General features: G+C 42.9%; 1 protein-coding gene across 4 annotated transcripts in view; it reads right to left on the bottom strand.

The window, feature by feature from the left end:
* Nucleotides 1-20703, bottom strand: part of SH3RF1 (SH3 domain containing ring finger 1) — a 152873-nt gene that overhangs the window by 12445 nt on the left and 119725 nt on the right. For 3 of the 4 annotated variants that reach the window (XM_067551754.1, XM_067551755.1, XM_067551756.1), the window contains exons 7-11: nt 17761-17915; nt 15287-15457; nt 14844-15103; nt 5894-6252; nt 859-1199 (exon numbers count right to left, since the gene is read on the bottom strand). In XM_067551754.1, coding sequence (XP_067407855.1) covers nt 859-1199; nt 5894-6252; nt 14844-15103; nt 15287-15457; nt 17761-17915 — 1286 coding nt within the window. Of the gene's footprint in view, nt 1-858; nt 1200-5398; nt 5542-5893; nt 6253-14843; nt 15104-15286; nt 15458-17760; nt 17916-20703 lie in introns of those variants that run through there. The other variant, XM_067551757.1, reaches the window with a different exon arrangement.

Here is a 20703-nt window from a genome sequence, read left to right as displayed (position 1 = left end):
AAATAAGCAGGTACTGGTGTCTCAAAGCAGAAGATACGCTATGTCACTAGCACAATAATAGTACAAATAGGGTGGGGACAATAAAAATGGATAGTATTCTAGTACTTTAAAAACCTCTATTCACTTCATAGCCATTGGGTAATATTGAGACCCCAGAAGTGTGAAGCTATGGCGGTATATTGTGGTAAAGTGAAGAAAGAATGCAGGGCTTCAAAGTAACTGACGATTTTCAGATTTTCAGAATCTAGATAGCTATGTGCATTTTTTGGAGCTACTGCCCAAGGAAGAGATTCAGAGTAAGGAATACAGTAATAGGACATTAGGGCAATGACAATACCTTGCGACAGCTTATTAAAAAGTTTCCTGTTAAAGTCTATTCACAGATCTGATCCTGCAAAGACTTATTCTGAACTTTACGCACTATTAATAATTCACAGTGATAAAGTTAAACATATGCATAAATTATCTGTTAAGGTTTTTATTGCCCTCTACTATAGCATCTGAGTACCTGTTGGTCCCAGAATGTTTAAATAATGTAAAGGAAATAAATAAATAAATAAATAAATAAATATAAGTATTAGAGCTGGTTGATAAATCAAGAAAAAAATGTCAAGAACTTTTTTGAAAATTTTTTTACCCTTTTTTTAAACATCATTGGAATTTTTTTTTTAAGAAATCCAAACATTATGAGCAGCTTTATAGTTTGTTAAAAATCCAGAAAAAACATGAAAATTGTCGATTTTTTTGGTTAAAATTTTCAAAATTTAGTCAAAATTGTGAAAAAAATGCTGCCAGCTCTAATAAATATTGTTGAATGGTGCCAGTTAGTCTCAGTGTAGCTGCATGCAGAGTTTTTACCTTTCACAAACTACAGGCCTGGATTCATTCTGGACTGGGCCCAATGAAGAGCATGGCTGCCGAGGAGGAGGTGCTATAGGAACACTGGAATCCAAAGAACTTGTTTTCCGATGAAGCGTCTCCTGTGCTAGTGCTGCTGCAGAGACTTCACTGTCCACAGGACAGGATCCAGCTCTGCCATGGCTGACAGCTGATGGAACCTCAGGCCCTACAGCCCCCTGCATGGCCATATCTGCAGCTGTTTGCTCAACCTCCAGAGTTGGTGATGATGGAGGTGACATGCGGGTCTTGCGTTTGGTAGATGCTCCAGAAAGCAACTTCAGCAAACCTTTCTTTTCTTTCTGTTAAGCAAAAATAAAAAGTCATTTTAATTAAATTAATCAATTAATCAATTTAAATTAAAGTCATTTTAAAACAAAAGATATTTGGCAGACAATGAAGAGCTGAAATGCATTTTTTTAAAATACATGGTCATTTTCATCTCAGAGGACTGAGTTAACAAGAATGGATATTTTGAGACCTCCATAAAGTCACCATTTTGATTAAATGCAGCTAACTAAGAATTTAATGGGAATAGTTTATAACACTAGACACCTTTGACTGCAAAAATTGCTAGGGAAAGAATTTTTTTTTCTAATTTCTGCTGTAAGACAACAGTACATATTTTTTTAGTAATGAAAGAAAAACAGTTGTGCTGCAAAGGAATGTATGTATCTTCACTCAGCAGGACCAGAAATGGGCCAAACTACTTCACTTCACTAAGACAAAGAACCCAGCCAAAGGATTACCTTAAATGACAACCACTGTGGTCCAAAATGGAGGTTAGAGCGTGAAGAAGGCAGATGAGAATTCTTTAAGAGACAGTCATTAGAGGCTTAGAGTTTTGATTAGAGAGAGGATTCTGTGAAAGAAGAGAGTAGGGAGGATAATCTGCACCACAGCCAGTGGTTTGGATGAGTGGTCTCATATTTTTCCTTCATTGCTTTTCACAAAGGAGATCTTGAATGGCTTAGGAGAACTTTGCCAGGAGAATTCTGTGTGTTTTGTTTCCTTGCTACAGCGGAGAATTGTAAACATTCTTTTTGCCTGCTCAGACCCTGAAGACTATAGAATCATAGAAATGTATAGCTGGAAAGGACCTCAAGAAGTCATCAAGTGCAGCCTCCTGCACTGAGGCAGGACCAAGTAAACCTAGACCATCCGTGACAGGTGTTTGTCCAACCTGTTCTTACAGAATCTCCAATGATTGGGATTCCACAACCTCCCTTGACAGTGTATTCCAGATTTAACTATCCTCATAGCTAGAAATTTTTTCCCAATACCTAACCTAAATCTCCCTTGCTATAGATTTAAGACCATTACTTCTTGTCCTATGTTCAGTGGACATGGAAAACAATCGATCACTGTCCTCTTTATAACAGCCTTTACCATATTTGAAGACTATCAGCTCCCCCCTCAGTCTTCTTTTCTCCAAAAATAAACAAGCTAATTTTTTAAAACCTTTCTTTATTGGTCAGGTTTTCTAATCTTTAACCTTTCTTCACTGTCAAGGTTTTTACACTCAGCCCTCCACTATAACATCTGAATGTTTATAATCATTTTGTTGCTCTCCTCGGGACTTCCTCCAATTTGTCCACATCTTTCCTAAATGTGCTGCTCAGAACTAGATACAGTACTCCAGCTGCAGCCTCACCAGGGCTGAGCAGTTACCTCCCATGTAGAGGTGCCGGAACTGGGGTCAGGAGAGCCATGGCCCGACTTTTAAAAGTGGACAGGCCATGCCCACTCACTTTTTAACAAAGGTGTAGTTTGGGGGACAGGAAGCTGTGTTGCCCCAAACTAAGTCGTGGGCAGGTGTGGAGTGGCACCAGCAGGGGATGAGCTTTGTGGCGGGGAAGCTGATAAGGTGATCAGCTCCTCTGTTTCAAAGTGCAGCCACTGCTGGCAGCACAAGCCTCTTTGTGGTGGGGAGGGCTGAGACGGACCTTAGCCCTCCCCATCACCACAAGGCCCCATCCCTCTCAGTGGCCCCACCCCTGCTTCTCTTCTTCCCCCTGAGGCTGTGCCCCTTGGCCAGGCCAAAAGCAGGAGCCAGGTCATGGTAAGAGCCATCCAGGGAACCTTGGCTGCCATGGGGAGCCCTGGATCCTCCGCTGCTTTGGGTGGGGGCAGGGCTGGATTAATGTAGGGGCTTTAGGGGCTGCAGTCCAGGGCCTTGGGCTAAGGGGGGCCCTGCAAAAATAAATCAGGGCAGCTAGTGAACCGCCCGTTTGAGGAGGCCACGCCCCCAGCCCTGCCCCTTCCACTCAAAGCCACATCTCTTCTACCCCTCTCCCATCAGAGCCCCGCCCTGGGTGACCCAAACACACCAGCCAGGCTGGCTGGGTGGCCCCAGTGCTGGAGCGCCCCAAGTGCCCCCAGAGCCCTTGCCCCAGTGCTGCCCGGCTCCAACCCACCGTGGCTGTCCCATGTCCCAGTGGCTCCCCTCCCCCACTGCCAGAGTGTCCCAGCACCAGGCGCGGACCAAACCCAGCTCCAGGCTGGCCAGTCCGACCCAGCCCCTGGAGTGCCGCCAGCACATGCCTCGCCACACCACACCACAGCACCGGCCCGCCCCTCTCTGCCCCTGGGCTGGCTGGTCTGCCCCAGGTTTCGGAGCACCTCCAGCCCAAGCAGTCCCAGCCCCTGGAGCAGCGCTGGCCCGTGCCACAGTGCTGGCCCACCTCACTCCCACCTCACTCCTAGGCTGGCTGGTCTGCCCCAAGTCTGGCCCCAAGCACTTCCCCCCAGATCCCGGAGCACTGCCAGCCCATGCTGCGCCACAGTGCCAGCCTGTGCAGCCCACGGAGCGCCTCCGGCCTGAGCGCTTCCAGCCCCTGGAGTGATGTGGGAATGCACCACGCCACAGCACTGGCCCGCCTCGCCCCCAGGCTGGCCAGTCTGCCCCAGGCTGGCCCGAGTGCTCCCAGCCCCTGGAGCACTGCTGCGCCGGCCCGTAAGGGGCCCTACAAAATCTAATAGCCCTGGGCCCATAGGAGAGAGAATCCGGCATTGGGGGAATCTGGGGAGCCTAAGAGCAGCCCTGGCCTGTATCCCTATGCCCCAGGGCGCACTATCCAGGGCAGGTGGCAGGTCTGGGACTCCCCACAGTGGTCAGGGATCCCTGGGCGGCTCTTACCATGGCCTGGCTCCAGCTTCTGGCCTGGCTAGGGAGCGAGGCCTCAGGTGGAAGAGGAGCAGAGGGCAGGGCCACAGAAAGGGGCGGTGGCTCAGGGAAGAGGAAAAGCAGGGACAAGGCCTTGGGGGGAAGAGGAGCAGGGGCAGGGCCACAGAGAGGGGCAGGGCCTTGAAGGGAAGAGGAAGAGCAGAGGTGGAGCCTCATGGCCCCCCCATTTCTACCGAGGTTCCGGTGCTGTTGCTCCCATGTCTTACGTATGACACTCCTGTTATTGGACTAATTTCTGCTGGTGAGAGAGACAAGCTTTCAAGCTTACATAGAGCTCTTCTTCAGGTCTGGGAAACTAAATACAAGGTTTGAACAGACTTTTTAGCATAAGTAGTTAACACAACATGGCTACACCACCACCACATATGACACTCCTCTTAATACACCCCAGAATAAAATTAGCCATTTTTGGAACTGCATGGCATTGTTGACTCATTCAATTTGTGATCCACTATAACCCCCAGAGCCTTTTCAGCAAAGACATTGATTTATTTAAACAGCTTTTGTATTTCTTACCTTTTCAAAGGGTCTGTCAGTGATCTTTTTACACAAACCTTTTGATCGAATAAGTTTAGGTATGTATGAGAGAACACAAAACCAGCAGATGCTCAAAAAAAATCAGCCTAAAAGACATTTCAATCTAAGTTCAGTTGGCTGCAAATGAAGTCATTACATGAATGCACAGAACTGGGTACCTCAATTTAAAGGTGAACAACAAAAATGATTAAGGGTAGGAGAGATTAGCCTATCAGGAAATATTACAATAACTACTTATGTATAGTTTGATTAAGCAGTGACTGTGAGGGAAAATTTATAAGATAAATATCTATAAGTATTTAACCTCGGAGTTAAAGGAAGTGGTCAAAAGAGGAATAAACTACAAATAATATACTGCAATTAAAAACCAAAGGAAAATTTAGGATATTTTGCTTCAAATGTAGCCTAATGACAGGATTAACCACCTCTATGGAGAAAGGTGAAAACTTGAGTTTAAAACTGATGGTGGTACTGGAGAACACTGCAGGGAACAATTCTGCACGGGGAAAAAAATGGATTAACTTGAGAATCTACTAAACTCAGAAACTGGAAGAGACCCAGGCTTCTATGACTAACATTTTAATTCATTATCTTTTTCTTGTTCAATGAAAGTGGTCTGAAATTAAACTTTTCATAAACTTAATTTTTCTCATTTAAAATATTAACATAATGAGAAAAATTACCATCACTATTTTACAGCAAATAAAATAAACTCTTTCTTACCTAACCTTTTGTAGGAAATTGTACACACTCAACAGATACTGATTTTCATTAAATATTAACTTTATTTTATTAGACTGAGCAATTTATGTTCCTATAAACTTGTGTTTACAATCTCACCTATCAACTTAAAGAGGTCCACTGATTAGAGTTGCTGACCATGCAAGAGTCCCCTGAAGCATCCAGGAATCAGGTTACAGCTTCAAAAGGAAACCCATGAAACAAAAATAAGTCCAACAACAGAGCAACTGATCCCTCTGAGTTGCAGCAATTCACACTTTCCTAATCCTGCTGGATACAATCCTTTTTATCCTGATCTTTATCCCATTGCACCTCTGCTCCAATATGCACCTACCACCCGAAATTATTCTCACAAGTATTGACTCACCCTAAAATAGAGCCATGCAAGTAAATCCCTAACTTGCTGAATCTTCTATAAAAGCCCACTGTATGTTACTCTTAAATCATACAAAAACATGAATATAAGTCTATCTGAAAAGTACACAAGTGAGAAGTGAGAGGCCTGGGATGCAAATATAATGCAACACCCACCTTGTTATCCTTGTCTGGTTTACTGACTGCAGTATTCCCACCAGTTGCTAAAGCATTCTCAGGAGAAACAGGAGCCCCAGGGTGAACAGTCACAGCTCTCCCACTCATGTCTCCATCCAAAGATGCAGAAATGATGCTGGAAGAATTTAAAGAAGCTGCTGCACAAGCCAGTGGAACATTTGCTCGGTTGATATTCACAGCAGTGACGTAAGCAGCAGCATTTGAAAGCTGAGGCTGGAGCTGCTGGGAAGCAACAGAATGGTGGGGGATGATCACAGCTGCAGGCATAAGGCATGTTGAACTTTGAGCCTGTATTGGCATTACTGCTGCTGTAGGTCTTTCTTGGCTGTGTACTGCAACTAAAAAAAGGGGAGGAAATGTGAGAGGAAGTATCATTACCAAAGACATATACAAATTGAGACATTAGTCATTGTGATATAACAACTGATTAAAAAAAGTTTCCCTCCCACCATCACCCCACCAGTCTAGGAAATTTTATAGTATATGTGGGAGTTATGACACAGCATCTTAACATAAGATTTACCATGCCAGAACAGAGAAAAAAGTTATCTGTATTGCGACTGTTATTCTTAAAGACGTGGGTGCAGATGTGTATTCTACTCATGTGTGCACGTGCCCAGCATGCCGAAGCCAGAAAGCTTTGCCTAGAAGTAACCACTGGACAGCACACATGCCTTCTGGTCTCTTGTAGCCCCTTACATGGCTATTTAAGGGCAGTACCACCTGGACCCCCTCAGTTTCTTTGCACCAAAATCCCAGACAGGAGACTCTGACATAGAAGTGACAGAGGATGGGTCACGGAATATGTTTGCACCCACATCTCAAAGAACAACAGTTATAGTAAAGGTAAGTAACTGCTTTTTCTCCTTTGAGTGGCTACTGATGTGTATTCCACTCAGATGACTCTGATGCAGAAACACCAGGAGGTGGAGTTTGGAGTCTACTTAAAGAATGACTGTAGAACTGACTTTCCAAACCTTGCATCTGATCTAGACGCAGTTGTAATAGCATAGTGTTTGGTGAAAGTATGCAGTGAAGACCAGGTGGTAGCCCTGCAAATGTCCAATATAGAAGTGTCTTTGAGAAATGCGTCCAAAGTTGCTTGGGCCCTGCTCCAATGAGCCACTGGTTTCTGTGGAGGTGTGGCCTAAGCTATCCCATATGCCATTGTAATGCAAGAAATAATCCATTTGGAGATCGTTTGTGCTGAAACCACCTGACCCCTCATCCAATCCATATAGTACACAAAAAGTTGAGGTGATGCACTGAATGATTTAAACCTCTACAGACAGTACGCCAAGGATCATCTCATATCCAACGAATGAAGATGCTGCTCTTCTGCATTTGAATGAGGCTTAAGAAAAATATAGATAAGTATATTGTTTGGTTAATAAGGTAAAACAGTGAAACCACTTTAGACAAAAATTTTGGGTGTAGTCTTAAAGTGCAACTTATCTTTGAAAACCTGTGTTTAGAGCAGCCCTGCCATTAGAGCCTGCTGTTCACTTGCTCTCCTTGTGGATGTCATGGCAATAAAAAAAGCTGTCTTTTGAAAAAGGAAAGAGAGAGAACAAGTTGCTAAGGGCTCATGTGGAGGTCCCACGAGGGCAGCCCTCACAGCCTTAAGCTCCCACAAGGGAACCATTTCTTTTACAGGTGGGAAAAGATGGACAACACCTTTTAGAAATCTTACTGCCATGGAAAGAGAAAAAATTTAATTCCTTTGGATCAGAGGGTGGAATGCCGAGATCAGCGCTAAGTAGACCCTTAATGAGCTGAGAGACAGAATTGAGGACTTAACATGTAACAGGTAATCCAAAAAAGAATGTAAGCTAGCATAGGCTAAACTCCTTGAGCTAGTGCTCAAACTGAAAAATGCTTCCACTTGGAAAATAGGCAGATCTAGTAGAGGGTTTTCTACTATTAAGTAGGACTCAATGAACTGATTCTAAACATCTTCCTTCCTTCTCATCTAACCATGCAGAATCCATGATGATGTGTCAGTAGATCAGGAAGAAGGGGAAGAGATCTGGGAAACTTAAAAGATAGACTTTTAAGGTCAGAGAACCAACATTGTCTTCGCCAAGCTAGTACAAGAAGAATCAAGTTGGCCTGATCTAGCTTCTGTTTGAGAACAACCTGAGAGATGAGTGGGATTGGGAGGGAAACATATATCAGGGCTGTTCCCCAATTCAAATGACAGGTGTTAGTTAAAGACCTTGCACTGAGACCTGCTCAGGAGCAAAACTGATGGCACTTCTTGTTGTCCCTTGTTGCAAACAGGTCAAAAGTCAGAGTGCCCCATTCTCTGAAGACGCAGCTCCAGATACTGCTCTTTAGAGACCACTTGTGGTTCTGGGAGAAATTTCTGCTGAGGTGATCATCCAACTGATTCTGAGTCCTCAATAAGTGTGTGGCTGTACTAGTGATGCCTTCCTTGATGCAAAAGTGTCAAAACTGTATTGCTTCCTGACAGAGTTGGCTGGAGTGGGCTTGTTCACATAATACATTGTGGTGGTATTGTCAGTAAGCATGTGAACTACTGTGCCTTTGATCTGAGCTTGAAAGGTCCAGCAGGCACTGAAAACTGCTTAAAGCTCCAGGACATTGATATGAAGGAAGGCTTCCTAATCTTCCACAAACCCTATCCTTTCAAAGACTCTAGATGTACCCCCCAAACTATTGTGAGGAGAGGCAAAGGCAAACTTTAAATTTTTAAACTTCACAAAGGAAAGCCCAGAAATTCCTCAAGAACATAAATAATATGAAGTAACATAAAACATGCAGGAGAATAATAAACTGTAAATTACCATCACAATAAAATAAATTTGTCAACACCACGCTGTGTCCCTCAAAAGGGAATCAGCTCCTTCTCTCCCTAGCTGCAAAGTCTGGATTCCCCCCCGGTGTCCTGACTTTGCCTCTTTGGCCTGGCAACACTACTTCAATTCAACACTGCAAAGAGTCAGACCTCTATCCAACAGGTTCACCAGATCCTCACCCGGAGAGCCACACCTGTTGACCTAGGTGCCAAAACTGCATTCCGTTTGTTAGTGTGCCAATGGTCAATCTCACTGTTCATACATACTATGCCCCTTGCGGCCTAACTCCTTGTCCTTCGAGATCCAGCTTTCTCTACACAGCTTCCCCTGGCAAATCCCCTTTTTACCCAGCAATGCCCTCTTTTAAACTCCTTCTTCTTTAACTGCCTTCCAACTGCCTCTTTGGCAGTTTTTGAGCCCCCTCCCCAGCTATCTCACTCACCAAGACAGCATTCTACGCTGCTGCATCACAGCTGCAGGTCCTAAAACTACCCATCTTGGTTGAAACTGAAGCAGGTACTAATGCTAGAGCCAGGGTTACTACACTTGTTCTTTGGACTTATGCCTCAGTAAACCAATCATCTAGGTAAGGAAAGACATGAATTCCCATCCTTTGGAGATAGGCTGCCACTACTGTCATGCAGTCATGTGAGGCTGATGACAGGCCAAAGGTTAAAACTGTGTATTGATAATATCAACCTGCCATTATAAATCTCAGAAACTTCCTGTAGCTTAGAAAATTACCACATGAAAGTAGGTATCCTAAAGACTGAGGGCAGCAAACCAGTCATGCACTAATGTGGGGGGAATTATAGCCAAGTTTACCATATGGAATCTGATATTTCATGTATCTGTTGAAGCCTCGAAGGTCCAGAATGGGTCTCACCTCTCCCTTTGACTTGAGGATCAGGAAGTAATGAGAGTAGAAGCCCTTTCCCTGATGCTGAAGGGGAACTTCCACTATAGCTCCTGAAATGCAAAGAGTCTGGATCTGCAGAAGGAACAATGACTTGTGAGAGGGGTCTCTGAAAGGGGGTGAGGCAGGGTGGTGGGAAGCAAGGACACACAGAAATTGGATGGCATAACCCAATCCCAGAGTGTTTAAGACCCACTTGTCCATGGCTATTGCTTCCCAAGCACTGTAGAAATGGGAGAGCCTGTCCCCAAATGGAGGAGATATGAAGATAATCACAACTGGAATGCCGTCCTGGATAGGAGAGTCAAATTGACTGTATGCCCAAGCTGATTGGTTGAAATTTGAACCAGAACACCCTCTCCTTTGTGACTTTTTTTGTTCCTAGAGAAGTCCTGCTGTCTAGCCAGATAAGCTGACTGCCAGAAATACTTCTACTATTGTTGCTGACCTCCATAATGGCATGTCTGTCATTGGGTATAAACCCCTTCTGAACATTAAGTAGCCTTAGAATGCAAATGTATGCAAGTAACTTACTCGTAACTGCAAGTTCTTTAAGATGCGTGGTCCCTATCTGTATTCCACATGTGGGTATGCATGCACAACCATGTGCTCAAGTCCAGAAATTCTAACAAGACATGTCCGTTGGCCTGCAAACACACAGTAGATTTTGTGTTCCTGACCCAGGGAATAAGAGGCAGTGTGGGCCAGTGCTTCTCCAGTTCTTCTTCTGACCATGAATCCAACAGGATCCGAAGCCAAGGGGATGGAGGGAGAGTAGGGGAATACAGACAGACCACAAATCTTGAAGAACTTCCAGTTACAGGTAAGTAACTTCCATTTCTTCTTCGAGTGCTGGTCCCTATGTGTATTCCACACACAGGTGATTGACAAGCAGTGCTCAGACTGAAGGAGTGTGTGAGGAAGCTTGCAGAACTGCAGTTCCCAATGGTGCATCTGCTGCAGAGGCCTGAACTAGCACATAATGTCTAGTGAATATGTGGATGGTGCTCCAAGTGGCAGCTCTGCATATATCTATTATTGGTATGTCCTGCAGGGATGTTGTAGAGGTGGCTTGTGCCCTTGTGGAATGCGCCCTGACTCCGTTAGGAGGAGGTATGTGTGTTAACCTGTAGCACTTGATGATGCATCCAGAAACACACTTAGAGATTCTCTGAAAAGATATTGCTTGACTTTGCAGCCTTTCTGCTATGTTGAGAAAAAGTCTTGATGATTTTCTAATAGGTTTGGTCCTTTTGATCCTTGGCAGATAGAATGCCAGGGCACCTCTGAAGTTGAGGGAAGGAAGTCTTTTCTCTTCAGCATAAATGTGGGGTTTTGGGAAAAAGGCATGTTAGTGGATACAGGAATTCAAAAAATCCTTGGGGAAGAACTTAGGATGGAGATGAAGGAATACCTTTTCCTTGTGAAAAATTGCACCAGCAGGGTCTGCATGAGGGCTCCCAACTCACCTTCCCAGCTGAAGTGACAGCAACTAAAAATGCAACTTTCATGGACAGGTGGGAGATGGAGCACGTCACCAAGTGTTCAAATGGTGTTCTGGTGAGTGTTGACAAGACGAGATTGAGGTCCCATTGAGGTGTAGGTTTGACCACTAGTGGAAAGATCCTGACAAGGCCCTTATGAACTTTACTGTTGTTGGGGAGGGGAGAGGAGAGACAGAACAGCCATCCGCTGGAGACAGCAATGCACTAATCGCTGTGAGATGAATCTGTAGTGAGCTAATGGAAAAGCCTGAGTTTTTAAGAGACAGGAAATCATCTAAAATGACAAGCATATCTGCAATACCTGGAGAAGGCTGATTATGCTGCAGCTTTGTAGAGAAACATCTTCATTTAATTAGGTAGCAGGTCCTAGTTGAATCTTTTTTACTTTGGGTAAAGATAGCCTGAACGGGTGCCAGACAAGAGCATTCTGTTTCCGATTTCCAATCAAACACCAGGCTGTGAGATAGAGCGAATCCAGATTCGGGTGTCTGACTCTGCCCCTTTCTCTCTCTCCCCACTCCCCCCCAAGTTAGGAGGTCTGGAAAGGGGCAGATTCTGATTGGGGGGGGTGAAGGTGGTCTGACATTTTTAGGCGCTCTGGGACCCAAAACTGCCTGGGCCATTTGGGTACTAGGAGAATGACAATACTGATATGCACTCTAGCCTCTCCGAGGGTCCTGGTACTTTATGCAGTGTGATCGTTCAGGTGAGCACCCCAACCCAGAAAGAAAGTGTCTGGCACAATGGTGACACTGAAACCCTGAAGTACTTGAAGCCCTGTAAAGGGACATAATACCTCTCATTAGTACACTTCGCTGTGGGCAGCAAATGAGTTAGGGTATGCCACAAAGTCTTTGCAGGTTCCAAAAGCATATCATTTACAGAGAGAGGGCTATTCTTGCTGGAGCTGATGGCTGGAAAAGGTCCACCAACTTATGGATGTTCATCTGAACAAACTCAGCCTGAATGCCCAAGCCTATAGCCATTTGCCTTAAGAGATCTTGATACAACTTAAAATCCTCTGGCACAGGAGAAGATGAATCCAGCATTGTGGAATCATTTAGAGAGAAGGAAGAGGAAGGAAGAGGAGACAATTAGATCTCCTGCAGCAACACCTGCCCCTTTAACACTAGTTCAGGCTGAAACAGTTGAGAGGGAACAACCTCAATCCATCTGCAGTGTAGGTCGTTCAAGAGGGCAGACTACTGAACTGAGCAGATCATCAGGACCTCACAGATTGAGGAACATCCGAAGGGTTCCAAGCAGGCTACTGCAGATAAGGATATGGCATTGGTGGCCAGTAGGAACTGGGCCAAAAGCCCCCATCCCTACTGCTGGACCAGTGCTAATCTCAGTACCATGATGGTCCCCAGCAAGTTTCGAAGATTCTTGAGAATGGTACCTGGAAGGGGAAAAAATGGTGGAAGATGTCCCCAAGCTGGAGAACCTTTCAAGTAGCCTGGTGGCAACGAAGAGCCACTTCAGGTGGAGCAAGCAATAATCCAACCTCACCTGAAGCCCAATATATAGGCCACACTGGTGCCAACACTAAGGTAGCTGGGTGCCTTGGATACTGGTAGAGGCATTGCACTCACACTTGGCACCAGAACAGACGTTTGTATTGAAGCTGAGGCTGGTACCAACCCTTCAGACTCGGTCTACACTGAAAACATCGTCAGTACTGAAGACAGCATCTGTGCCGATGAGCCCATAAGTACCAAACAAGAGGCCAAACTCAGCTCTGCACACTAACTTTTAAATGATGCCGAAACAGTGCTGGCACATGGAATACTTTGCAACCAGTCCAGGCAGTGCTGAGTATACAAAAAAAACCACCATAGCTGAGTGCTCCTGAATTAATGGAGAGTCAAGAACAGAAAGACAGAGCAAGTCTGATGCTGCCCAGTATGCCAGTGGAGTGGACACAATCAGAGCTGACATCAATGTCGTTGGTACCAGACTCAACAGATGTCCCACGGATGGTACCGGAGACAACTGTACAGTGTCCAATCGTATTGGTATCGGAGAGCAGCTAGATGGCCCAACTCTATCCTGTATAATGGAGGCATCCCTGTGCTGGTCTGCACTCCTTTTAGAAGAGGATGAGGAATCTCTCCAAGCTCTGGAGTGGCTCTGATCCATTTTGAGAATCCTTCTCCTTGGAGGACCACAGAAAGAAGAACAATTTCTCTTTTTCCTCAGAGAGGAATCAGAATCTGGCCATGCAACAACAATCCATGCAGGCTCCAAAGTTTTTTGAGGGGCTGGATGATCTGTGGTTGCCCCAGCCCCGATACAGGCCTCATGGCTTGCTCCATAAGATGTTGCTTCAGGTGCAAGTCTCTAGCCACCGGCATTCTTTTTTTGAATGACCTACATATGGGCAACTTTTTTTAATGTTCCTTTCTGCAAGACACAATAAACACAGAGTGTGGGAGTCACTATTAGGGATAGCCACCCTATATGATGAGCAGTGTTTAAAACCTGGTCAGAGCATCGCACCAGGCTAAATCCTACTTAACTAAATTATACTAACTAGCTAAATACTAAGGGTATCACAATAACTCACTGTATACACAAGCTCACAGAAAAGCATCATGACAATAAAGCATAAGGTGAGCTACCACACAGAGTGGTTCAATTCAATCAGCAGGCAGCGAGAAGGAACTGAGGGGGTCAGGGTGGTGCTGTCTTTAAATAGCCATGAGAGGGGCTATGAGGGGCCAGAAGGCATGTCTGCTGCCCTGAAGGGTACTGTTAGGCAAAGTTTTCTGGCTTTGGCATGCTAGAGGTATGCACGCTTGAGTGAAATACACATCTGCAACCACTTGAAGAAGAACTAGTCCAAGCCTGATACTTTACCACTTGCATTGGCCAACATCTGAAACTTCACAGGAAGACTAATAATTCTGCACGTAGCAAAGCTGTACATGAAATAGTCATCCAGTGAACAAACTGAGCTACAGTGCAGTCCTCCCCATGGAGTACAACTTTCCTTCCTCAGTGCTCTGGAACTTGAAGACCAGATGCACTCTTGAGGTTGGTTCACATTCTCCTCAAAAACCAATCTGCTCTAGTATTTCTGCTACTAGTGACATTTTCAGGCTGCTTACTGGGACCCCTCTGCAATGCCTTGGAACCACAGCCTCTAGTACTTGATTTCTCTGTTCCCCCTTCCTCACAATCTGGGCAGACTGAGCCAACATCATAGCAATTCGCTCTTACCTGGCAAAGACAGACAGGATTCACAATCTGACACAGCTCTCCATACACAGAAGAGTACCTAGGGTAGGAGCCAGAAGACTTTTCTCTCACTTAGGAAAGGAACTATGACTAAATGATATGTATATTTTAATAACTTTTCCTTTAACAGACTCCCTTCCCCTCCCTTGTCTCTTGGAGTTCTACAAAAGCTTCAATAGGGAAGTTTAGGAGAGACAGGATCTGGCCTAGACTCTGCAGCACTAAAATTTTTTATGAAATTGGATGGGTTTTTCTGCCTTGCATTCACATGAGAACAATGAGTGGTTCAGCAGTTCCAGAAAGATGTACTGGAGTTATGAAAAATATTCATTTTTCCTTTAAAAAAAAAAAAAAAAAATCAATCCACATAATCTGACTGACCACTTGCATCAGTGAATTTCACAGGCTGACTATGTTCAGAGTGAAGCAAAAGTTCTTTTTACCTGTTCTAACAGCATTGCGGGCCTGGTTGACTGTCATTTGCCCTGACATGTGCATAAGAACCTTGGTTTGTGGACTAGTCTGGATGTGTGCTGCAGAAACCACAGCAGTTGGGACCACACTGGAACTGACTGTCATGGTGTTCCCCTGAAGTTTCTGTGATGTTCCAGCAGCAGTGGAAGGGCTGACCATGGTCATCACTCGTCCTGTCTGGCCAGCAGTAGACATAGGGACTTTTGCTTGCGAAGCACTTGTCACCGTCCTGTCAAAATTAAAAAGCACTTTGATTCAATTATTTTTAAAAATCCCAAAACATAAGTAGTTACTATAATGCACTACTCTTCATATCATTATCTCATTTTAGGTTTAAGTATAACATACAGATCAATGTAAACAACTAGACACTAAGTAAACTATTCAGACACTTGTATAAAATAAATCATACCTTGTGACTGGTGCCACATAATTGCCAGGGAAAACACCAATCTTGCTTGTATGCATGGAGGTTCCTTTGAACCAGCCATCTTGACAACGTTCAAACACTAAAAACATCTCCCCCTTTCGCAGTTCCAGTTCATCCTCTTTTCGAGGAGTATAAGGATATATAGCAATATATCTGGAAGAAAGGAAAGGACGTGAATTTCTGTTTATCTAATGTTTAAACATAAAAAGGTACAAAATCATTTTCTTTCACTTTTCTGACTGGGTAAGACTTTAAAGTGAAGGGCAACGATTAAACGCTACAGCATGACAGGTGCTGGGATATCATGACCCCAAGAAGTGCTCATGCCATCCAATGACACACCACCAAGCATCTTATGGCAACTATAAAAAGAAGTCCAATTAAAGGAGAGGTAATTTGTTAATCAGTTACACTAACAAGGGACACACAGTATATTGAAATTAGTGTACATTAAAATTAATTGAAAATACTAACAGTAAATTTTGTTTATTTCATGAAGTTTCTTATTCTGGGTTTCCTAGCTGTTAAATTCTTCTCCATGCCTTCCACCACCACTTCTTTTCCTTTCTGTGGATATTTATATTTGGGAATGAAAGACCAGATTTAGAAAAAAATAAAATACTTCTGATACAACTTTTTCTTTTTTTAAATCACAGAACTGGGTCCCTCCAGTGCAACTGAAGTGCTGCAAGGAGATGTGCCACGTTGCTGGTAGCTGAAGCCTTCAAACAGAATGGCTGCTGTTTCACTTTTAAGACCCACTTTTTTTCCTCCTGTGAAGTAACAGCTTAATGTAAAAACTCTGGAATCATGGATGGCGGGGTGTGTGTGTGTGTGTGGTGTCAGTATGTCCTCTTTTTTTTCCTGTTTTATTTTTATTTTTTAAGATGTACTTTACAACTTGCAAGCTTAGCTTTTTAAGAATAAAAATAAAACAGATGCTTCTACAGTTTTATGCTGAATATTGCTAGGTATTTCCCAGTAATATAGGATTTCTTATTGTTACTTTAGAATGGGAAAAATGGTCTGGTCACCATCTTTCTTCTATACTGTGCAACAGGGCAAAATGAAGAGCAATTTTTTGTTTTTGTTTTTAACTTTAAAATATGTTTATATCAGACCCATGGGAAATAACAAAAAATAAGCTATAGCAGTTTCTCAAAAATACAAAAGCCCCCTTTTGAAAAAGGGCCCATCACTGCATACATTGGGAAGTCAACAAATCTTTCCACTCTCATTCTTGGGGATAGGCAAAAGAGGGGAAGGAGAAAAGGAGGCTTTACAAAATAGTCTCAGTGTGGGCAGAGAATTGGTCCTAGGTGCACTGACTAAGTGAAAAGGGTATTTTTGTCCCCTTCCCTCCTATATCAAACCTTCACTGCTCCCACCTGTCCAGCAATTTGTGCAGTCCCCCACCTGCACAATCTACTTTCCCAGATTGCTCATATAATGAAATTTTCAGGAAGAAAGATGTTGTCAGGAGGACGTTATATATAAAATATTTTTCACCTGTCAAGATTACTTCAATTTGCTTGTATTACAAGTGTGAGGCATAACACTAGTTAGCAGCTTTCTGTCTTCATTCCAGACTGCCACCCACTAATTAACTGAATCCTCGAATCCTCAGTCAAACTGCACTTGCAACCTGCACAGGCAGCCTGATAATGACATGCTAATGTAACATGCCAAACAAGATACAACGCTTTCTGTGTTCTGACATAAATTATTCCACATAGGGATGGTCTTTTGATTCCTTTTATAATAGATGACATTGAAGAAACTCACTCAGGACATTGGCACATGTAAATTCTGCAGTCCTCATCCCTAACTCAAGGAAAAGAAAAGTATATTCACTCTCTACATTATGAAGATTCCATATATTTGTACCTGTATTCACATAATACAATGCAGCAGCATCCTATTATATTTACCTAAGCTGTAAATAGCCCTCAGCATGAAGACTGTTAGGGGAGATCACGTAACAACTCTATTGCGTTGCTTTTGTTTACTGATTATATGTACTGCTTTCTGGGAATTTTAGCAGGACTCAGGCCAGCAGATGAGTCGTGAACATATTCCAATTTATATCTGAAATGACTTGCCTCAGGCCATGTCTACACTTATCAGCTTACACTGGCACAGCTGTACAAATACAGCTGTGCTGCTGTAAGATGGCTCATGTAGCCTTGTTATGCCAACAGGAGAGAGCTCTCCCATTGACATAATAAAACCAGCTTAATGAGCGGTGGTAGCTATGTCAGTGGAGAGTGTCTCCCACTGACATAGCACACGAGCACTTATGCCGTCAAAATTTATGTCACTCAAAAGATTTGCTGACATAAGTGTTAGTGTAGCCACAGCCTTACTCTAATTTTTAATTCTACCCTCCGTCCCCTCCCCCGCCTCCGCGACTCCCCAAACTTAACTGACTGGTAACAAGTTTCAGTTTCACTTACACGCTTGGTCGAGGCTGTGGCCGTAAGTGTGCTGTTTGGTCAGCTGATCCTGAAGCAGGTCTTTGTACTACTCCTGAAGAAGGCAGCCCTGAAGACGTTGAAGCAATGATTGTGGCAGACAAAAGAGGTGGTGGTGGAAGGGGGGGATTCATATTCTAGTATTAAAAGAATAAAAAGAGGCAAGAGAAAACACAGTGTGTTAAGATAATGAAAAAAGATCTTTAACAGTAAACTAGTTGAGCACAACATTGTACCATGCCATTTGTTGGTAAGACATAAATGGAAAAGTAGGTTTGTCTCTCTTTTTCCAGTTTAAGATCTTGATGTCACGAGAGTCAGTTAAGGAAACAGACAAGCAATTGCCCAGCACAGGGAAAGCTGAAAGTGTTGTTTCTAATTATAACAAACAAACAACATTTTTATGAGAATTCTTGACATGAATTCAGAAGCCTTGTAAGAAGTAGGTTTTACATCCTACTATTGAATAGACTTCAATCCCTGGAGCTGAGACGCAATATACGATTTAGCTGCAGTGCACCCAAAACCACTCCTTTTAGTGAAAAATTCCCTCTGATGTGTGGGCTACAAAAAGCAAGAACAATGGTAGACCACAGTCACTGTGCCTATTGTTGCCACTTTCACTTATTCTTCTATTTAGAAGTGCCAGCTTTTGAAATTCAGTATTATCAGGACCAGTAATCTTTAACAAGCACACCAGTGAAAAGCTGCAGTTCCTTTACAGGCAGATCCTAATGGGGGTTCTGCCTACAGGATTCCATTCCTTTTGAAAATCAATAGAGTAATTGTTACCTTCTGAGCTATAAAACCTCAGATAATTCTTTAGGAGCCTGTGTACTGACACTCCTGGGAAAACAAGCTCACAAAAAGGGACTACCCTTCTGAAAAACCTCTTTGAACCACAGCATGTAAGAACTGAATACAACCCCCTTTCCTCTCAGTGTATGATACAAAAAGCATAAATTATTTTTACCTATCAACTCTACTGTAAAACAATCCCTTAATTTCTAAACAAATTTCTGAACCATTCCATTGTTCATTCAGCTTTGAAGACCCCAAACTAAAAATATATATTGACAAAATGTATTGTATGCCTGTCCGTTCCAATACATCAGCACATAAATATAAATCACTACCATGACATTCAGAACTAAAATTACATGCCATCAGATTTTTTTCTCATAAGCTGATTTGTTAACTTTCTTCTTTTTTGAAATATAAGCAAATATTCATAAAAGATGTCCTAGCACTGTACACAGAGGGATTATCATCATACTGCAGTCAGTGAACGCATTAATAAAAGACAGCTTTGTAAAAGGCAATCTCATACTTTCAGTATACAGTAATGAACTGCATGCTCATAGGTTTCAAAACATAACTGATCACCCAGCCTTAAAAGCACAATATAATAAAAATGCATTTCTTCAAAACGTTTAATAATTGTCTGATCAGTAAGGTAAGCAGTGAAACAGTTGTACCTTATTTTCATTTAAATCTTCTGATTATATATACAGCCCTTGTGATTTCTAAATAAACCAACTGTAACCAAGACAGAACGTACCTGACCTCCCGGAAGAACGTAATATGTAATATGCTAGCAACAGCTATTTACATGGGCCAGATAATATCCATTTAGGATTCTAGACTGGTGAAACAAAAAACCGCAAGGTTTTAAAAATGTCTAGGTACTGAATAACAAAACTATCGTAACTACTTTATAGTTTTTTTGATGAAGTTATTTACAGTCCAGTCATATAAAGGACAGAAGATCACAGCAATTCATTTGGAATTTACAAATTCAGTTACATTCTTAGCACTTGAACTGCAACATCCATAGACGTTACTATATCACTGGCATGGAAGTGTACAGTGAGATCTCTTATTTTTGTTCTGTTAATGCACTTAATTGTACAAAGGTACCATAGTACGGGATCTCTGGTTTGTTTAGTTTTTTTTTAATAAAAACAGACCATGGAAAGTACTTTGCTGAAGAAGGTTAACAAGTATTACATGAAACTAATGGAGTTCAACACCTAGAGTAACTGGAGAACTACTCCACCAAAACTATTTATATATTCAATCCAAATGAAAACCAATTAAGTAATGACTGCAAGTATACTATGACAGAACTTCTGGTTTTGCATATCAAACCATCAGAAGATATAAGTGTACTGGAAATGGCTAAAAAAAGTAAGGTTCAGTAGTAATCTTTAGATTACAAAAGACTATGTGGCAGTGCACATTCACTGAAAGCCGTCTGCACAAAAGAGGAAAGAAGTACAATGCAATAGAACTATTGTTATGTTTGCCTATCAAAAACTTGACAACAGATAGGCAGTAGTATCAATATCCCAGCAGCTTATCACGCTGACCAGTATTGTCTCAGGCCTGGTCTATACTACAAAGTTACATCAGCATAGCTATATCAGCAAGGACTGCTGGGGAGCGGGGGACGGGAGACATAAGGAAATCACACCCTCTACTCAACATGGCTAAAAAACCCAGGTGTAGACACAACTACACTGAAGAAGGGTGCTTCTATCAGCATGGCTAATGTTATTTGCGGAGGTGGTATTACCATGTTGATAGAAAAACAACTTCTGTCAGCAGACACTTTGTCTACAATAAAGGGCTATCCGGCATAGGCTCTGGAGCATAGACTTGGCCTCATTGTCTCCTTGTATTTCCCTTTGTCTCCATCTGTTGTTTTTTGTCTTATACTTATGATACATCTACACTTATGGCAGAGTGTAGAGTACAGACATTGCATGCCCAGCTAGAATTGGTATAAACAACAGTGTAGATGCTGTGGCATGGCTAAGAGAAGAACAACGCCCTACATGCTTGAACCTTACCCAGCACAGGTCTCTACATGCCCAAGTAGTGCGTCCAACACCTACACTGTTATTTTTAGCAATGTAATGT

This window comes from Emydura macquarii, unplaced genomic scaffold, assembly GCF_026122565.2.
Source record: "Emydura macquarii macquarii isolate MOO-44397 ecotype Brisbane River unplaced genomic scaffold, CSIRO-AGI_Emac_v2 contig_1363, whole genome shotgun sequence".
NCBI classification, from domain to species: domain Eukaryota; kingdom Metazoa; phylum Chordata; order Testudines; family Chelidae; genus Emydura; species Emydura macquarii.
The sequence above is the reverse complement of the archived record's forward strand: the minus strand, read 5'-3'. Positions and strand labels throughout refer to the sequence as shown.